This window comes from Hydra viridissima, unplaced genomic scaffold, assembly GCF_058129835.1.
Source record: "Hydra viridissima isolate aposymbiotic clone 2 unplaced genomic scaffold, HvirCarnegie_v1 scaffold_16, whole genome shotgun sequence".
NCBI classification, from domain to species: Eukaryota; Metazoa; Cnidaria; class Hydrozoa; order Anthoathecata; family Hydridae; genus Hydra; species Hydra viridissima.
In genome coordinates, this window is record NW_028324315.1 from 8,942,915 (window position 1) to 8,960,183 (window position 17,269).

The following is a 17,269-nucleotide window of genomic DNA, read 5'->3' on the forward strand; positions in this document are numbered from 1 at the left end:
ATTTAGACGCCAACAATTTATATGGATGGGCTATGAGCAAACCTCTTCCCGTTGGAGGATTCAGATGGATGACCGATGAAGAGCTAATAAATTGGAAATCTATGCCTTGCATCCTTGAAGTCGATTTAGATTACCCCGATCACCTTCACAATCTACACAACGATTACCCTTTGGCTCCTGAAAGATTAACCATTGGAAAAGTGGATAAGCTCGTTCCCAATTTAAACAATAAAGAAAAATACGTCGTTCATCACACAAATCTAAAACTCTATCAACGAATGGGATTAATCATCACCAAAATTCATCGAGGTTTCACCTTTAGAGAAGAACCTTGGATGGAACCATACATCAGTTTCAACACCAATAAAAGAACTAAAGCACTCTTCGAATCAGATAAGGAATTTTTCAAACTCATGAACAACTCTGTCTTTGGAAAAACCATGGAAAACATCGAAAATCATGTTGACGTTAGTCTTGCCACCACAAGAAAAGAAGCCTTAAAATTATCCAAAAAACCTCAATTTGAAAGCTTCACCATTTTTGATGAAAACTTAATCGCGGTTCACATGAAGAGAAAAAAGCTGGTTTACAACAAACCTGTTTACTTAGGAATGAGCATCCTAGACATCAGCAAAATTTTAATGTTTCAACACCACTACGACTACATGAAACCTAAATACGGTGATCGCTTAAAATTACTCATGACTGACACAGACTCGCTCTTTTATGAAATCGAAACGGAAGATTTTTACGAAGACATTGCTGACGATGTACTTGAAAAATTTGACACGAGCGACTTTCCTAACAACCATCCAGCCATTAAAAACGTTGGATTTAAGGTAGGTGAAAATAAAGAGATTATCGGCAAGTTCAAAGATGAGGCTGCTGGTAAACAAATTAAAGAGTTTGTTGGACTTCGACCTAAGCTCTACTCTTACTACATACCCAAAGAAAATGAAGAACACAAAAAATGCAAAGGCGTCAAAAAGAAAGTCGTCGAAAACCACATCAAACATCAACATTATAAAGACTGCTTAATGGATAAGAAAGAAAAACTTGCAACCATGAACGTTATCCGATCTCATCTTCATGAAAATTACACCGAAGAAATCAACAAAGTCGCACTCAGCGCTAACGATGAAAAAAAGGATCCTATTGAATGATTACACCACCTTCGCCATTGGGCACTACAAAACAAGACGGTAATAAAGATTTTTTTGATTCAAAGGTAAGTCAACTTTTTTATTTTAACAAACCTTGGAATTTTTTAAAGAAAAAAAAACCTTTAAAAAATAACACTGAACCAATATATTACGCTATCAATGAGCCTGAAACCGACATCATGATGACAACGATGATGATGACATCCTTAAGTATGGAAAGGGGTCAATGCGCTAGAACCGCCTTTTCACTATATATATTATGGCAAAACTTAACGGGAAGAACATTCATTACGGACGGTAAGAATACAATCCCATTGAAAAATGACGCCATCTTGAAATTTCTTAAGTATGGAAAAGTATCAATGCGCCAGAACCAGACATCATCATGATGATGATGATGACATCCTTAAGTATGGAAAGGGGTCAATGCGCTAGAACCCGCATTTATATACTACTTATATTCCTTGACAGGAATTGTGTAAAAGTGTAAACTTATAAAACTATATATATATATATATATATATATATATATATATATATATATATATATATATATATATATATATATATATATATATATATATATATATATATATATATATATATATATCTGTGTGTGTGTGTGTGTATGTGTATTAGAGAAATAGACTTATTTATAAAAAATAAAAACAAAATAAGAATAAAATATAAAAAATAAGCAATAAATTAACAAACCTTATAAGCACCTTTTCTGGATGGCTTTAAAGATAGATGGATAATAAGAATTGGATTTTTTGTTTTTTATACAAGTTAAAAATAAGGAAGTCAGACAAATTGACAATCTATGGCAATAACAAAAGTAATTAAATAATAATTGTATAATTATTTTTCAGAAAAATTACTTAAGTAAACTTCAAAGTGCTGCAATAAAACAAATGATTAGAGTTACTTAATAAATCATTTTATCATTTTTATAAAAAAACAAAAATTGAGTTAAAAGAATTTTAAATCTTTAAATACCTCTTTATAAAAAAAAAGAATGAAAGTCTTTTAATAAATCAAACAATAATTAAAATCCTTTTAATATCATGTGAATTTTTTGTTTGTTTTATAATAAATAATCTGTTAATTCTGCACTTCAATAAATGCATATACGCAAATATATACATACATACATACATACATACATACATACATACATACATACATACATACATACATACATACATACATACATACATACATACATACATACATACATACATACATACATACATACATACATACATACATACATACATACATACATACATACATACATACGTACCTACATACATACATACATACATACATACATACATACATACATACATACATACATACATACATACATACATACATACATACATACATACATACATACATACATGTATATATATATATATATATATATATATTTATATATATATATATAAATTTATATATATATATATATATATATATATATATATATATATATATATATATATATATATATATATATATATATATATATATATATATATATATATAAAGAACAGAGCAAATATAAAGTAGTAGAAAATCACTTAAAAATTTTTTTTCATTTCTGATGAGTCTTTATTGATGAAACACAGTGTTAAATGAAAAAAAAAATTTTTTTGAGTGATTTTCTACTACTATATATATATATATATAATTACTAGTAACTAAACAAAAAAACAACTTTTAAAAGTTATTAATAATCTAAATAAAAATAATTCTTTTTCAGCTCCAATTACATTTTTAATAAAATAATATTCGGAATGGCACAGATTTCAATAACTAACTCTTCTATTAAAATACTAAACTTATTAAAACAAACTTATTGCAACTAGTTAACAAAAAAAATTTATATGTCTTTAAGTCAAGGGTAGTCGAAACATGTACAATATAAGACTAAAAATAAACTTATTCAACTAAAATTGTGTAATAAAGGTATAGTAACAAAGTAAGCTTTGTAAGGGGGTAAAACACATTTTTGTTTTATTTCTGATAATAAAACATATGAAAGATGCTTAGCTAAAGAAGATACCATAAAAATATCAAGGATATCTGAATTGAATGGGTAGTTGAAAAAATTCTCAACACTATCAAAATTGCTGCACACCAGATAAATTTGACCACAACAACTTCTAATAATATTTTTAACTAGAACTATAGAGCCAGTTTTTATTTTAAAACAATGCAAACCTTTAACCTTGCAAAACTTTAATCCAAAATTTGTTTGTATAGAGATCTTTGTGTTCAGTCTGCACATTTATATTTTCACTATTGCACAAAGGTACATCAAAAAGTTCTTTTCTTAACTGATAAAGTGTGCTATCAGTTTGACTATTGATTGACTCTGCAAGACGTTGTTCTGATAGCCTTCTTATAACTTGTTGCAAAGGCAAGTGTGGTTTTCTTACAAGTTTCTTAACATTTGATAAATAATTTTCAAAAGGAAAGGCTATAACATTGTCCAGTGGACCATATTGTTTTGGATCTTGTGCTAAATGCACTAGTCCATGCATGTTATAAGTTACAACTTCAGGTCCAAATAAACTTGAAGAGTGTTCCACATAAAGTACAAGCAACATTCTTAGTCATTCATTGTGTCACAAATATGTGCATAATCAACATATTTGTGACACAATGAATGACTAAGAAGAATAGTCATTCCGACACAAAAAACCATATAATTGTTGTACAAAGCATCAGGTAATGTATCTCGAAAGCAAACAATACCAGTATACAATAGAAGTGTTCGAAATTCTGTAGCTTTCCAGCGTTCAAAATCATAAAATGCTATATATATGCTAATATATATTTTTTAAATGAAGCAACTTTTCTGATAAATCTAATACTGCACGTGGACCGAGACGTGTTTTCAAAGGACCTTTAATTAACAAATACACAAATTTGAGCATATTACCCAGGCATGACAAATGCATATAATCACCTGGGACTTGTGATATCAAACCAATAGAAGTTTGAGCTAGAGGGCTCACACAAATGTGATGCTTATGATCTGACAAATTAGCGAATGATGCATATGTTCTTAATGTTGCAGCAGTTTCAGGAAAAGTTACTCTTTCATTATATACACCACGCTAATTCTAAATGAATAAGTTTGACTGTTAATTGTGATACCATTTTTGTACAGTTCATTAACTTCTAAAACAAAGTCAGATAAGAAGGCTGTAATGTTTTTAGGTTTGCAATTGATACAGTACAGTGCCATAACAAATGATTTTTTATTATATTGAAATATTCCATCAAACTTTTCCACTAAACCAAGAATTGTCCGTATCTGCATGCTTGAACTTTTAAAAAGAGGCAAGCCATCAACATTGACTTGAATTGTTACAGTCTTATCTGTAAAACATTCTGTACTTTCAGATAAAAGTTCATTTTTTATGCCTAAGTAAGAATAGGAATTTTCAAAAACTTCAACCTCTAATTGTTCAGTTTTTAGAATAGTTTTGGGACTTTTGGGTAAGTCAGGAAATGATTTGCGCAATACAATCAATAAATCACCCAAAGCTGCATGTGTAATTTTGTGCCTAGTTGCCCAACTAGTCAAATTATTAACTAGGACATTTATATCATTTGACTTGTCTATGGATAAAATTGATTCTGAACTATTGATTTTTCATCATTGGTTTTCCAAATTTCATCAGAGCTGTTGACACAATCATGAAAAACTGAATTTAAAGAAAAAATAGATGTGTCAAAAGGTTCATAACTCTCCGGAGTAGCATCAAACTTTGAGTTATTGCAGTTCATATTTAAAGGCAATGAATTATCTTCCGATACAAAACTATTAGCTTCAGCGATTTCATCGAAAATAGTTACAACATTTTTTTTCATCTTTCGTTTAGTCCAGTAGCTCATTTTTAACCTAACAATACAATAAAAAACTTGTTTTGTTTAACAAAATAATTAACTTGCAATACCGTAGATTTCCCTAATTCCGAACAGTGCCTAATTCCGAACAGTTTTAGTTCACTTATTTTTACATCTTTTATTTTTGTGGGATTTTTAAAAGGAAAACTGACTAATAAAATGGAAGACAAGGGTAATGAGAATATGAAAAATTTATTTTCAAAATATATATTGATACCATTAAATTTTTTATTCTGTTATTAGTTGAATAAAAATATAACCGAGGTAAAGTGATGCACTAAAAACTAAACAATGAAGTTCTATTATAAAACCACCGTAAGCCGAATGCTAATTTTTTAAGTTGGTTGCAGTTTTCTTAAGCATTCCTTGTAATGAACTTTTGTCACTTAAATGGGCATAACTTTTAGTAGAATCATTAGTTTTTTATGAAATTTTCACCATCGTAATACTGATTTAAAGCTCTTTACAATGATGTTAAAAATTTTGCACACATACCTTATGCATGTTCTTGAAAATACACGAATTTTGCGATTTTATAAAAAGGTTAAGTTTCACCATAGTCATAAGAAATAGATAGTCTGGCCACTTGCGGTATTCCTTTGATCAACTCTTTGTTCGCATTTTTTTCGTGTCCAGTCCGCTTCAGAGTGCACAAAATTTGTTTTCATCGATTGTTTATCTACGAACTGCTTGTTTAAATTACATCTTTTTCATCCAATATTTTGAATGCCTGGTGCTAATTGTTCTATTTATGGATGCAGTACTTCTAGGAGGCATAAGGGAGTCTCAATATTTAAAGTTCCTGCTTCTAACGACAGTTTTAATACGTCTTGGAGGGAAAGTCTGATTGCCATTATTCTCAAAGATCGTTATGAAGATTTAAGTTTGAAGACTCAAATAGAAAATAAGCGTCTGTTTATTTGTGAAAAGCATTATCTTCCAGAAATGATACTTTATAATGATAAAAAAAAGACATTAAAACCTGGATCATTGCCGACTCTGTGCTTACCAAAAAAATCTTTCACACCATCAATTCCTATACAAAGAAAATCTGCCTCTGCCATCATTGCTAAAAAAGATGCTTTAACGACTTCAAATAATATTACTGCCTTTAAGCCTATATATAAATCATTTGAAGAGTTCTTAAATCGTATTAGCAAGTTAAAAATTAGTGACTGGACCATGAGTGTGAGTCCTGTTGTGGCAGAGTTTAAACTTTATGATACAATCCACACATGTCCTCGATATGAAATATATGTTGATGATAGTCTTGCTTTCACCATTCGTGTATATTCTTGGCTCATTCCAGATGATCATTTAATATATACAAAATACAGAAGATCTATGCGACATATTTCAGCATCTAATCTTTTATCTATTGTTACTTCTTTTAACCTTTGTTCTGGAATAACTGATGTCTTTGCATTAAAATCAAATCTTTATATTAAACATTGTATTTCAAAAAAATTTGATTTATTTTCATCTAGGAGTGAGTTTCCCTTAAACCAGACAGAGTATTTTCGATCTCAGTCATGTATTATGCTGATTGAGTGGATGTTATGCTGTTCACAATGTAAAAGTATTGAAAAAAGTGAAATTAAATGTTTGAAAAAAAGATTAGCTACTTCTAGTATCCCTGCTAAATTAAATGCACCAATTACATTTACATCTCCAGATCGTCTGAAGCTTACATTACAGAGTGTTCGTCTAGAAAATAAAGAATTAAAAAAAGAATTAGCTTTGATGAAGCAAGAGATTGAAAATTCATCACTAGCTATTAGTAAAAATATTGAAAGTGATTTAGTTCAAATAATGGCAGAAGCTGATAAAAGTCAGATTTCTCCATTTATGAACCTGTTTTGGGAGGAGCAGCAAAAATATTTAAAATGCTCAAAGCAAGGGATTCGTTATCATCCAGCAATAATACGTTACTGTTTGGGATTAGCTGCAAAATCACCAGCTGCTTATGAAGCAATAAGGTTAAATGAGAAAACTCATTCTGGTTTTTTAATTTTACCAAGTCGTAGGCGATTGCGTGACTATAAAAACTATGTAAAGCCCAAGTTGGGATTCAATAAAAACATAATAGAAGAATTAAAAGATAAAGTCATTAATTTTTCAGTTCAAGAGAAATTTATAGTCCTAGTTCTTGATGAAATGAAAATTCAAGAAAATCTTGTTTGAGACAAACATTCTGGAGAATTAATTGGTTATGTTGATTTGGGTGATCCTAGTGTTAATTTTGCAACGTTACAACAAGCTGATAAGCTTGCTTCTCATGTTTTAGTTTTTTTAATTAGAAGTATTGTAAATCCTTTTAAATACAGTTTTGCAAATTTTGCTACTACAAATATTACATCAGTGCAATTATTTTCTCTATTTTGGAAAGCTGTAGGAATTTTAGAAATCTCTGTTGGTTTAAAAGTAGTTGCTGTTACTTGTGATGGAGCATCATCGAATAGAAAATTTTTTAAAATGCATTTTAATCTGACTGAAGAAGAAGATATTAATGGTAATGTTGATGTGACTTACCGCACTGATAATCTATTTGCTGATGATGATGATAAAAGATTTATATATTTTATTTCTGATGTTCCTCATTTAATTAAAACAGCAAGGAACAACCTTTACCATTCTGGAGCTGGTAAAAGCAATCGTTATATGTGGAATCAGGGTCAACATATTTTATGGTCCCATATTTCTGATTTATTTTATGAAGATTTAAAATGTCAACTACATGCATGTCCAAAGCTAACTGTTGAGCACATTAAAATAACTCCATTTTCAGCTATGAATGTTCGTTTAGCTGCACAAGTTTTAAGTGATTCATGTAGTACTGCATTAAAAATCTATGCACCATCAGATACAGCTGGGACAGCACAATTTTGCAAATATTTTAATGATTTTTTTGATTGCTTAAATGTTCGGAATACAAATGATTGTATATTAAAATGCAACTCTTTTTTGAAACCATTTTCTGACACAAATGATGTTCGATTTACATGGCTTAGAGAAACATTTTTAAAGTATCTTTCTGATTGGCTTTTTTCTATTGAATCAAGATCTGGAAATTTTTCAAAAAGTGAGAGAAGTAATATGTTTATTACTTGGCAAACTCATGAAGGTTTAAAAATCACAGTTAATTCTGTTATTGAACTTGTCAAATTTTTAATTAACAACAATGTAAGTTATGTATTAACTGAAAGGTTTTGTCAGGATCCTTTAGAAAATTACTTTGGACAACAACGGTCAATTGGTAGAAGAAAAGATAATCCTTCCTTGTTTGATTTTGGTTTCAATGATAATACCATTCGAAATCAACTTATATTTCACCCAATTGCAGGTAACTGTCAAAATGTCAATGAATCAAACAAAATATCAAGGGAGAGTACAACACGTATACCACGCAGAAAATGGACCAACTCTGAAAAATGTATTAATATGAAAAGTTGACTTTTCAAGTGATTCAATAAAAATTTCCCTTATGTCTCCTTGTACTGCTGAAAACAAAGAAAAAGAACATACATAAAAACGGCTATTTTCATAGCCACAAATCTTATTAAAAATGTTAAATGGCATAAAATATTGATTAGTTACATTAGAATTTTTTTTATATTTGTAATAAACTAAATTTCAGTTAATTTTGTAGACATTTCCTTACATTTACTTTTGTTACAATATAAACAGGCACCTATTATTCTTTTTATAAAACCTCCACAGGTATCCACTTCCCCCAAAAAAACTAGTGATTTCACAGGCAGATCTAAGTTAAGATTAGTTGATGTATGCATATATATATATATATATATATATATATATATATATATATATATATATATATATATATATTAGGGGTAGAATTGATCTTTGAGTTGTTTTTGATCTATGAGTTATTAGTTGTTTATTATAAATATAAAACTAGTGTGCATAGTTAATTTTGGACTTCATTTTTAACTATTCTTTGTTTTCTTTTAGATAAGGGAGGGTCTCTTACCTAGCTTTTATTTCTATAAACAAATAACAAAAATTTTAAAAACTAATCTTTTTAATGACAAATAGTTGCTAAAGTTACTATGCCAAGCATGCTTTCATGAGATTTGTGGCTATGAAAATAACCGTTTTTAAGTGTAATATTCTACTAAACTTCTATAATCCAATTGATGTTTTTTTCATTTTTGAGCGGAGGGATTTTGACTTTGTTTGATTCTCTTTGATTTTGTGGATACTTAGTTTTTCTTTTGCATACGAAAAAGATCTTACTCTGACATAAAGTGTAATCAGATGATAAAATAAGTTTAAAGACAGTTCTTTGGAAACTCGATTTGTGCAAAGACTACGAAGTTCAGATATGTTAGCCAAAACTCCACTGTTTTTTAAGGTTTCAGCTACAATTAACTCTGAATCAATTTTTTTTACAAAACTTTTACTTTGATGGCGAAAGAGAAACTCAACTTTTTTAAAAATTTCTAAAACTGGAGGAGACACTTTCCACAAACCACCACGATTTTTAGCATTCACAAATTTATCATAAGCTTCAGTGCATGTTTCTGGACTCTCAAATAATTGTTCTGTTTTACCAGCATTAAGAAGTGAAAGGCAGTCTGTGCTTAACTTTTGCTGCCATAATCGAGAACTGCGAATTCTGCAATAAAATGTGCTAAATACATAACCACTTAGATAAAAGATAATTTCTTTGTCTCTATCAGAAAATTCAACAGGTGATAAACCATTTAAATTTAAAAAAGAAGTATTGTAAAGTGAGTTTGTAAGAAATGCTAAAACATGATTGCATAGTTCATAGCCAAGAAGTCTAGTCGATTTTTTAGTCAGATTGCTAAATAAAATTCCTTGATTAACAGTTTTGTAAAATTTAGGATAAAATCTTTCAGCATCACCATCAGCTTTAAAACCAGCTATTACTGTCTCTAATAAAGATAGAGTTTGTTGTGAAGTATCTAAAATTATTGCATGATTAATCCTTAACTCATCTCTATACAAATCAGGATAGCATTCATCGTTGATTAAGGTAGTAATACTTTTATCAAGCAGATTTTTAAATTCATCAAGAAGAATAGGTGGTTTAGGACTTTGTATCGTTAAATCTAAAGGAATACTTTGATGCTTTGAATTTGTATGCCTTGTAAGTCCTCTTTGAGATATGCACTTCTTAGAACAAATTGTGCAAGAAAATGTGCAATCAACTTGTTCACTAGATAACTCCAACACCAAAGCATCTAAATCTTTAACAAAATTTTCGTCTTCAAAAAGAATATCATTCTCCAAAGAAAAAAATAATGCTTCTTTATCAAATTCACCATAGAGTTCTTTCTGCGTTTCCATTTTTTGTGCACTCAGTTCCTGGCCGCCCGACAAATTTCAAGTGTTTCGTATGATTATAAGAAAAATCCAGATATTACGGCCCAAGTGACCAGACTATCTATTTCTTATGACTATGGTTTCACTGTATTTTTTAGCCAAAATTGGCCTCCCAAGATGGCGGCGATCGGAGCTCTTAGCGGTGATCGATGTACATTCTATAAGGCTTTTTACAGAGATATGAAAGAAAATAAATAGAGTTATGAAAGAAAAACTAGACTATGAAATAAGGTTTTAAAAATTTTAAATAAATGAATTGATTTCTAAAAAAATCAGACAAATTAATTATTTAGATACTAAGGTTCAAGATATTCGATTTACTTTTTAAATGCAATTTCCGATTGAATAATATTTATGCATAATCTATGTACCTTTTAGTTCTTAGTTACCCAATGCAGTCTGCTAGAAGGTTGATAATATAACTGTATGGTAAGCGGCAGTTGTGTCTACTTACAATTTTGACAAATTTTATATTTTCAATTTTTGTAGCAAGATACTAGATATGTACATGCTGCATGAACTATTAATTGAGTGCTGTGAGTACACACAGCTCAGGGGTTCCTTCTAGAATTATTTAATACATAATTGTAATTAATGGATATAGTATTTAATAAAAATATTAAACACAACATATTATTTTTTAATATATATTATTTTACCTATATATTATTCTTTGTAATATTCCAGCTCTCAATGATTGAGTCAATTTTGACTTGTTATTCAAAACGAATTATTAAAGGAATTTTTTGATAACATATATTTTGTATGTTATCAAACATTATCAACATTATGTATCTTATCAAAAAATGTATGATACGTAAACTTACAACAAACCATCTGCATTAAATGTTGGAATGCATTACTACTTCTTATCATTTTGAACAAAGCAGTTTTTTAAAATTCAAAGACAGAGGTTTAATTAAACCAACCAAAAGTGTTGTTATCATATGCGAAGAAACTGAAAGATGTTTCCAAAGGTTGCTTGCCTCAATAAATGGCCACCTTCCAAATGAAGTAGGAATTCAAATGCCATTTCTGGTGCTGTTTTAAGATCATTTGATTACTCAAAAATATTTAATGAACAAACTTCTCATATGTTTGACTTAGATATAACTGATAACCATTTGTTTGCACTGATTAAACTTATTTCAGAAAGCTATGCAAAAATACGTTTTTATCACCTGGGTAAAGAACTAACTGCCAAAATAACTGGAAAAAAGCTTAGGAAGCAATTAACAAAACTTATCCTATTCAAAAACCAATCAAAAATAATTTTATATGATATATATATTAACTCTAAAAGGAACCTCTGAGTTCTGTGTAATCACAGCGCTCAGCTAATAGTTCATGCAGCATTTATAATTTTGTAGTGCCTATCTGATAAACTAATGCCTAAAAAATATTTTAACTTAAAAATAAAATCAGCTGCCTACCATGCTGTTGTGTTATTAACCTTCTAGCACACAGCATTGGGTAGTTAAGAACTAAAAGGTACATAAATTATATAATAAATGCTAACTATTTGAAATTTGAGATTTCTGCACAAGCAAATACTTTTTCTTCACTATTATTAAACAAACTAATTTGAGCAAATTCGAATTAAAATTTGTGTTTAGTTTTACTGATAATTTTTATTTTATTATATTTATTCTAAAAAACGAAAAACAGAAAGTTAATATAGAACAACTTATTGTAAGAATATGTTTTGTTAAATAAAAAATATTTATATTTGAAATTTATGTAAATATGTAATATTCCGTTATTTTTATGAAAAAATCTTATGTGAAACAAAAAAACTAGATTTTTATTAGAAACTTATATATTTATCAATATTTGTACTAAAGAAATAAAACTTGATTATGATTAGTTCCTTAATTTTCATAACCATTCGTTAATTCCGCCGCCATCTTGGGAAGCAAAACTGGCTTCAAAAAATTTCCCGTATACGCTATCCAGTTATATTTTGAGATCAGTGGAGTACATGCATTAACGGCGTTGAGTATTTAAATTGCTTACTGTTCAATTTAAAGTGCGTACTGTTCGTACGTATTCCGAACAGATTTTGGAATGCTTTTTTTTTGCAAAAGTTAGCGTTTTTACGTGCAAATAATTAACCGCAATATTTAACAATAGTATTTTAACAACATTAACTTAGAAACTAATAAACGCTTTTAGCCTTTTTATTAAATTTCTAAACGTCTTGTTTATCTTAACGTTTATTAACAAACAAAAAAATGCCAAAGTTAAAAAAAAATGAAGATCGCGAAAGAAAAATTAAACTCTGTATTGAGGCTATCAATAATAAGATGTCATATTCAGAAGCTGCTTTATGTTATAACATTCCTAAAACAACCATTTTTTGCAGATTAAAACGAATAAATGGAGCTGCTGGTGTTGGTTAGCCCAGAACAATAAGCCAAGTAACTGAGAGGCTTATAGTTGAACTTGTACAGTTTATGAGTGACATTGGCTTCAGCTTAAAAAGTAATGATGGTCGAAAACTATTTGAAGGAATCTAAACAAACTCATTTTTTCAAGACCGGTAAACCTACTCGTAAGTGGTACAATAGTTTCATAAAAACGTATGCGAAAAATGTATGTGATAGAAAGGCTACTAGCATGCAAGCTGTAAGAGCGGTGTCTTCGTAACCAGCAATTATCGATGAATGGTTCACAGCCAAGTTGACGCTGTTTATCGAGAGCATAATTTAAATGAAAAGCCGTTTCATGTTTTCAGCTGTGATGAAAGTGGGTTGAAATTTGATCAAAGTAAAGTCAACATCGTTTGACGAAAAGGAATAAAAAAATCCAAAACAACTTGCCCCAACAAATGAAAAGCATATGACTACAATTTTAACCTGTTAAGATGCTTTTGGAAATTTCCTACCTCATCAAGTTGTTTACAAAGGTCGAAATTTGATGAAAGCTTGGATTCAAGGTGGTGCTTCTGATGTTTATTATTCTACCAGCAAATCAGGTTGGATGAAAAGCGAAAATTTCATAGAATGGTTTCGTTCTATTTTTTTAGTTTACGCAAACAAACTTCAAGGATCTAAAGTTCTATTTTTAGACGGCCATGCATCTATTTTCCAAGATGTAACAAATGACAAAATTGAGAATTGTTTTTTTTGGAAAGTTTACCGATTCACAAGTTTCACTCAATAAAACTAACAAAATAAATTCAAAAAACTCTATGAATAGACTTTCAACAAAAGAAGTATTGCTCAAAGAATTAGATAGCATCAAAAAAGCTGGTATACAAGCATCTTTTGATATTAATAAATCAGTGCTCAGTGTGCTTAGAGATAGATTAAAACCTCTTTCCAGTAGTAAAGAAAAAGAAACACTAATTAAAAGAACAACAAATTATAACATGACTGAACTATCTGCATTGGCTCAGGACGAAGCAACACAAGCTGCTAAAAAAAGAAAACTAGATGAAAAAGAAGCCAGAAAAGTTATTAGAGAAAAAAAAATTGGACTCAGCAATTCTCAAAGAACAAAAGTTTTAAAAAAAAGAAGAAAAAAAGTTTTTAAAACTTAAAAAACCCCGATAATGGTCTCAGAAATATAACAAAGCAACAAAGATGTCTACTTGTCAAAATATTGAGTGTCTTCCTGCCGCCAGCTATAATCCCTACCATATCAGTCGTCTTTGTATTTCCTGCGGAAGCCTTTGGGACGAAGCTATAAGCAGCAAATGGGTTGCATGTGAAAAGTGTTCTAACTGGTCGTGTATCAGTTATCACGAAACAGTTGAATTCGTGTGCAAGGAGTGTGAATAACTTTTATTAGTTGTAATTTTTGTAGCTTGACGTTTTAAAACAATATTTTTTGAATACAACAACTTTTTCATTATAGTTTTTTAAAAATGATCAAATCTGTACGGTACAGCTAGGGTTGCCACCTCCAAATGAATTAGTATTCATTTGGAGATAGCAACCGTAACTGTACTGTACAGATTTGATAGTTTACAGATAATAGACAAATACAGATATTTTGCTGCGATACTATTTCATAAAAAAAAACTGTGATACTATTTAATGGCGAAGAATAATGGCGTGCTTAAAATAATGGAAGATTATAAAATAATAATTTTCAGTGAGCAAAAAACTTTACTTTTTAAATTTAATTTTAAAAATTAACAATATTTTTATAATAAATATACTTGTTGCTTAATATGGTTCGATTCAGAATAGGTTCCAGTTTATTTATTTAAAAAATTAATACGAAACTCAAAAAGCAAGCGGAGTTATTCAACTTTAAGTACGATTTTGTTCGGAATTAGGGAAATCTACGGTAATACTCTAAAAAACTTTTAAAAACAAAAATTCTGTTTTATAAAATATAATCCTCAAAAGATTTTAAAGTAATGAAGTAAAAGAAAACAGACTCGAACAGTATTTCGCCTGCAAATATTTTTTAACAAATAAAGAATCTGAGAATATATATTTGTATGAAACGTTAAAAACAAGATGGATGCGAGAACCTAAGTTTTTTCAAATTACACAATGGTTAATTTAAATTGGTTCGGCAATGGTCGGCCGATATTGGCCTAATGTCTATTTTCTGCTCCAGCAAACCATTAACGGCCTGCTATTGTTACTAACGCGGCTAATCTGCACAGGCAATGTTATAAAGGCTTGCCAAAGGCCCTGTTACGGCTTGCCAGAACTGGCAATCCACGAACGGAACTTTACCGGTCCTTTAATGGATTCGCTGTCATAGGCCAGCCATCATCGGACCAGTATATACTTGCTGTCTGGGGTAGCAGGTGCCGAAAACACCAAAATATATATCTAAAGATGTACACAATTTTAACGAAATCTTTTTTGCATTTTTAATAGGCTAATTTATTGCACCGAAGTACATGTAAAAAACTTGACCAAATTTTATGACTTTGTTGACCTATTTAAGGACTGAACTCAATTTTTAAAAAAATCTGTCATGCTTAAATTACGGAAGACTATCAAACAAATTCTTACTAAAAATTTTAGCTAAACACCACTTTTAGCTATTTAGATAGGCTTCCCAAGTAGCAATTGCTACTTGGGAAGCCTATAGGCCAGGCCCGGGCCTGTTCCGCATGTATACGTTAACGTATACATGCGGAACAGGCCCGGGCCTGGCTTGCCAGACCTGGCGCAGCGCCGCCATGCACATTTGCATAATTATGGCTCAGGGATGGCTAGCCATTGTTGGCTCCAGCGTTTCAACGGGCCACCACTGGCAAATGCTAAAAAGTCCTATGCAAGCCCATAGATTCACCAGAGCCGAATCGGTGACGGTACGAAAACAGTAAATCGCTATTATTACAACGTTCCTCTTCATCAGTTTTATATATTGCATGTACATATCACTCTAATGTGAAAACAAAGTTTTAGATTATTAATTTCTTATAATTCAACTATAAAAGTCTGTCATTTAAATGTTCCTTATTAATGGAATAGAGAAAATACCATTAAGTTAAATCACTCTTTTCGATTACAAATCAATATAAAACAAAATGATTATAAATTGCTTCATCAAAATAAAACCACATTCAACAAACAAATTCTATTTATAAATCTTATAAAGAAGAATTTGTTAACAAAAACAAACTATTTTTGACTTAATTACAATATTATAAATGAAGTAAATTATTATTAACATATATGATATAAAATATGTTATTATTATAATATATAATATAAAATATCAAAATACCAAAAAGAAATGATTTATATACATTTAAATTTCTTAAGAAATGTTTTATAAGGGGTTACCTATTTTTTTTATTACCATTGATAAATTATTTGTGTCATCATCAAAATCCCTTTAAAAAACATTTAGAACTAAAATGTAAAATCAATCTGTGTATATAATTTATGCCAGGTTGCAATTATAGCAACCATACTACCAACAATTGGTATTTAACAATGTTTAAAGCTATTTATCTCAGCAGACTTTCTTATGGCTCTTTGTTTTCTGCCACCGTTATGATCAGTAGCTCCTACCAAATAGTGAACAACGGCTTTTTGGATGTCACTTTTGGATGTATCTTTGGTTGGACCATTTTTTCTTAATTCTCCTGTGAATATACATCATCCTTTGTAGTTGAATACAACAAATTACTTGTTACTTTCAATAACTTTACTTTGATCATGTTACATTCAATCTTAAAACAAATTTTGGAAATTCTTTATATATATATTTATATATATTATATATATATATATATATATATATATATATATATATATATATATATATATATATATATATATATATATTACAAACAACTTTTTTCAATAACTTTATTTATCATTTACACACTTGGGCAATTTTTTCTCCCCATGAACCTCTAGCAGGTTTTCCAGCCCTCAACAGGTAGAGATTTCTCTGACATCCAGAACATATAACATTTGGATAGCTACTCACGTCTAGAGAATACCCTGGATAAACAAACAGCTTCATCATATCTTCAACAGTTGAATTAACAAAACTTAAAGATTTAGACCTTGCTCCGAACATTTGTCAACAACAGCAGCACACAGCATCTTGTTGAAAAACAATATTTTCCATTTAAATAAATGTTTTTGTATATAATTTACTTTATGCGATCAAAAATATAGAAAATTACATTCTAGATGATATATATATATAAATATATATATCATCTATATATATATATATATATATATATATATATATATATATATATATATATATATATATATATATATATATATATATATATATATCTCTGAAAATTAATGGAAAGTGCTTTTTCTTAAACTTGAAATAACAAAAATTACACTAAT

General features: G+C 29.4%; 3 protein-coding genes across 5 annotated transcripts in view; 1 reads left to right on the forward strand and 2 right to left on the reverse strand.

Annotated features, from left to right (window-relative positions):
• The window catches only part of LOC149877959 (uncharacterized), a 222,343-nt gene that overhangs the window by 64,755 nt on the left and 140,319 nt on the right, over positions 1 to 17,269 (reverse strand). The window lies entirely within an intron of this gene.
• On the forward strand, positions 5,659 to 8,607 carry LOC149877964 (uncharacterized). Its single transcript, XM_090074211.1, has one exon. The coding sequence runs from the start codon at positions 5,817 to 5,819 to the stop codon at positions 7,272 to 7,274; it is 1,458 nt and encodes a 485-aa protein (XP_089930337.1). The 5' UTR covers positions 5,659 to 5,816; the 3' UTR covers positions 7,275 to 8,607.
• On the reverse strand, positions 8,947 to 10,522 carry LOC149877965 (uncharacterized). Its single transcript, XM_090073972.1, has one exon. It carries the CDS (start codon positions 10,428 to 10,430, stop codon positions 9,237 to 9,239), a length of 1,194 nt encoding a protein of 397 aa, XP_089930098.1. The 5' UTR covers positions 10,431 to 10,522; the 3' UTR covers positions 8,947 to 9,236.

What these genes read in the sequence shown, in the direction of transcription:
- LOC149877965 (XM_090073972.1), bottom strand. Translation starts at nt 10,430, where the DNA reads ATGGAAACGCAGAAAGAACTCTATGGTGAATTTGATAAAGAAGCATTA.
- LOC149877964 (XM_090074211.1), top strand. Translation starts at nt 5,817, where the DNA reads ATGCCTGGTGCTAATTGTTCTATTTATGGATGCAGTACTTCTAGGAGG.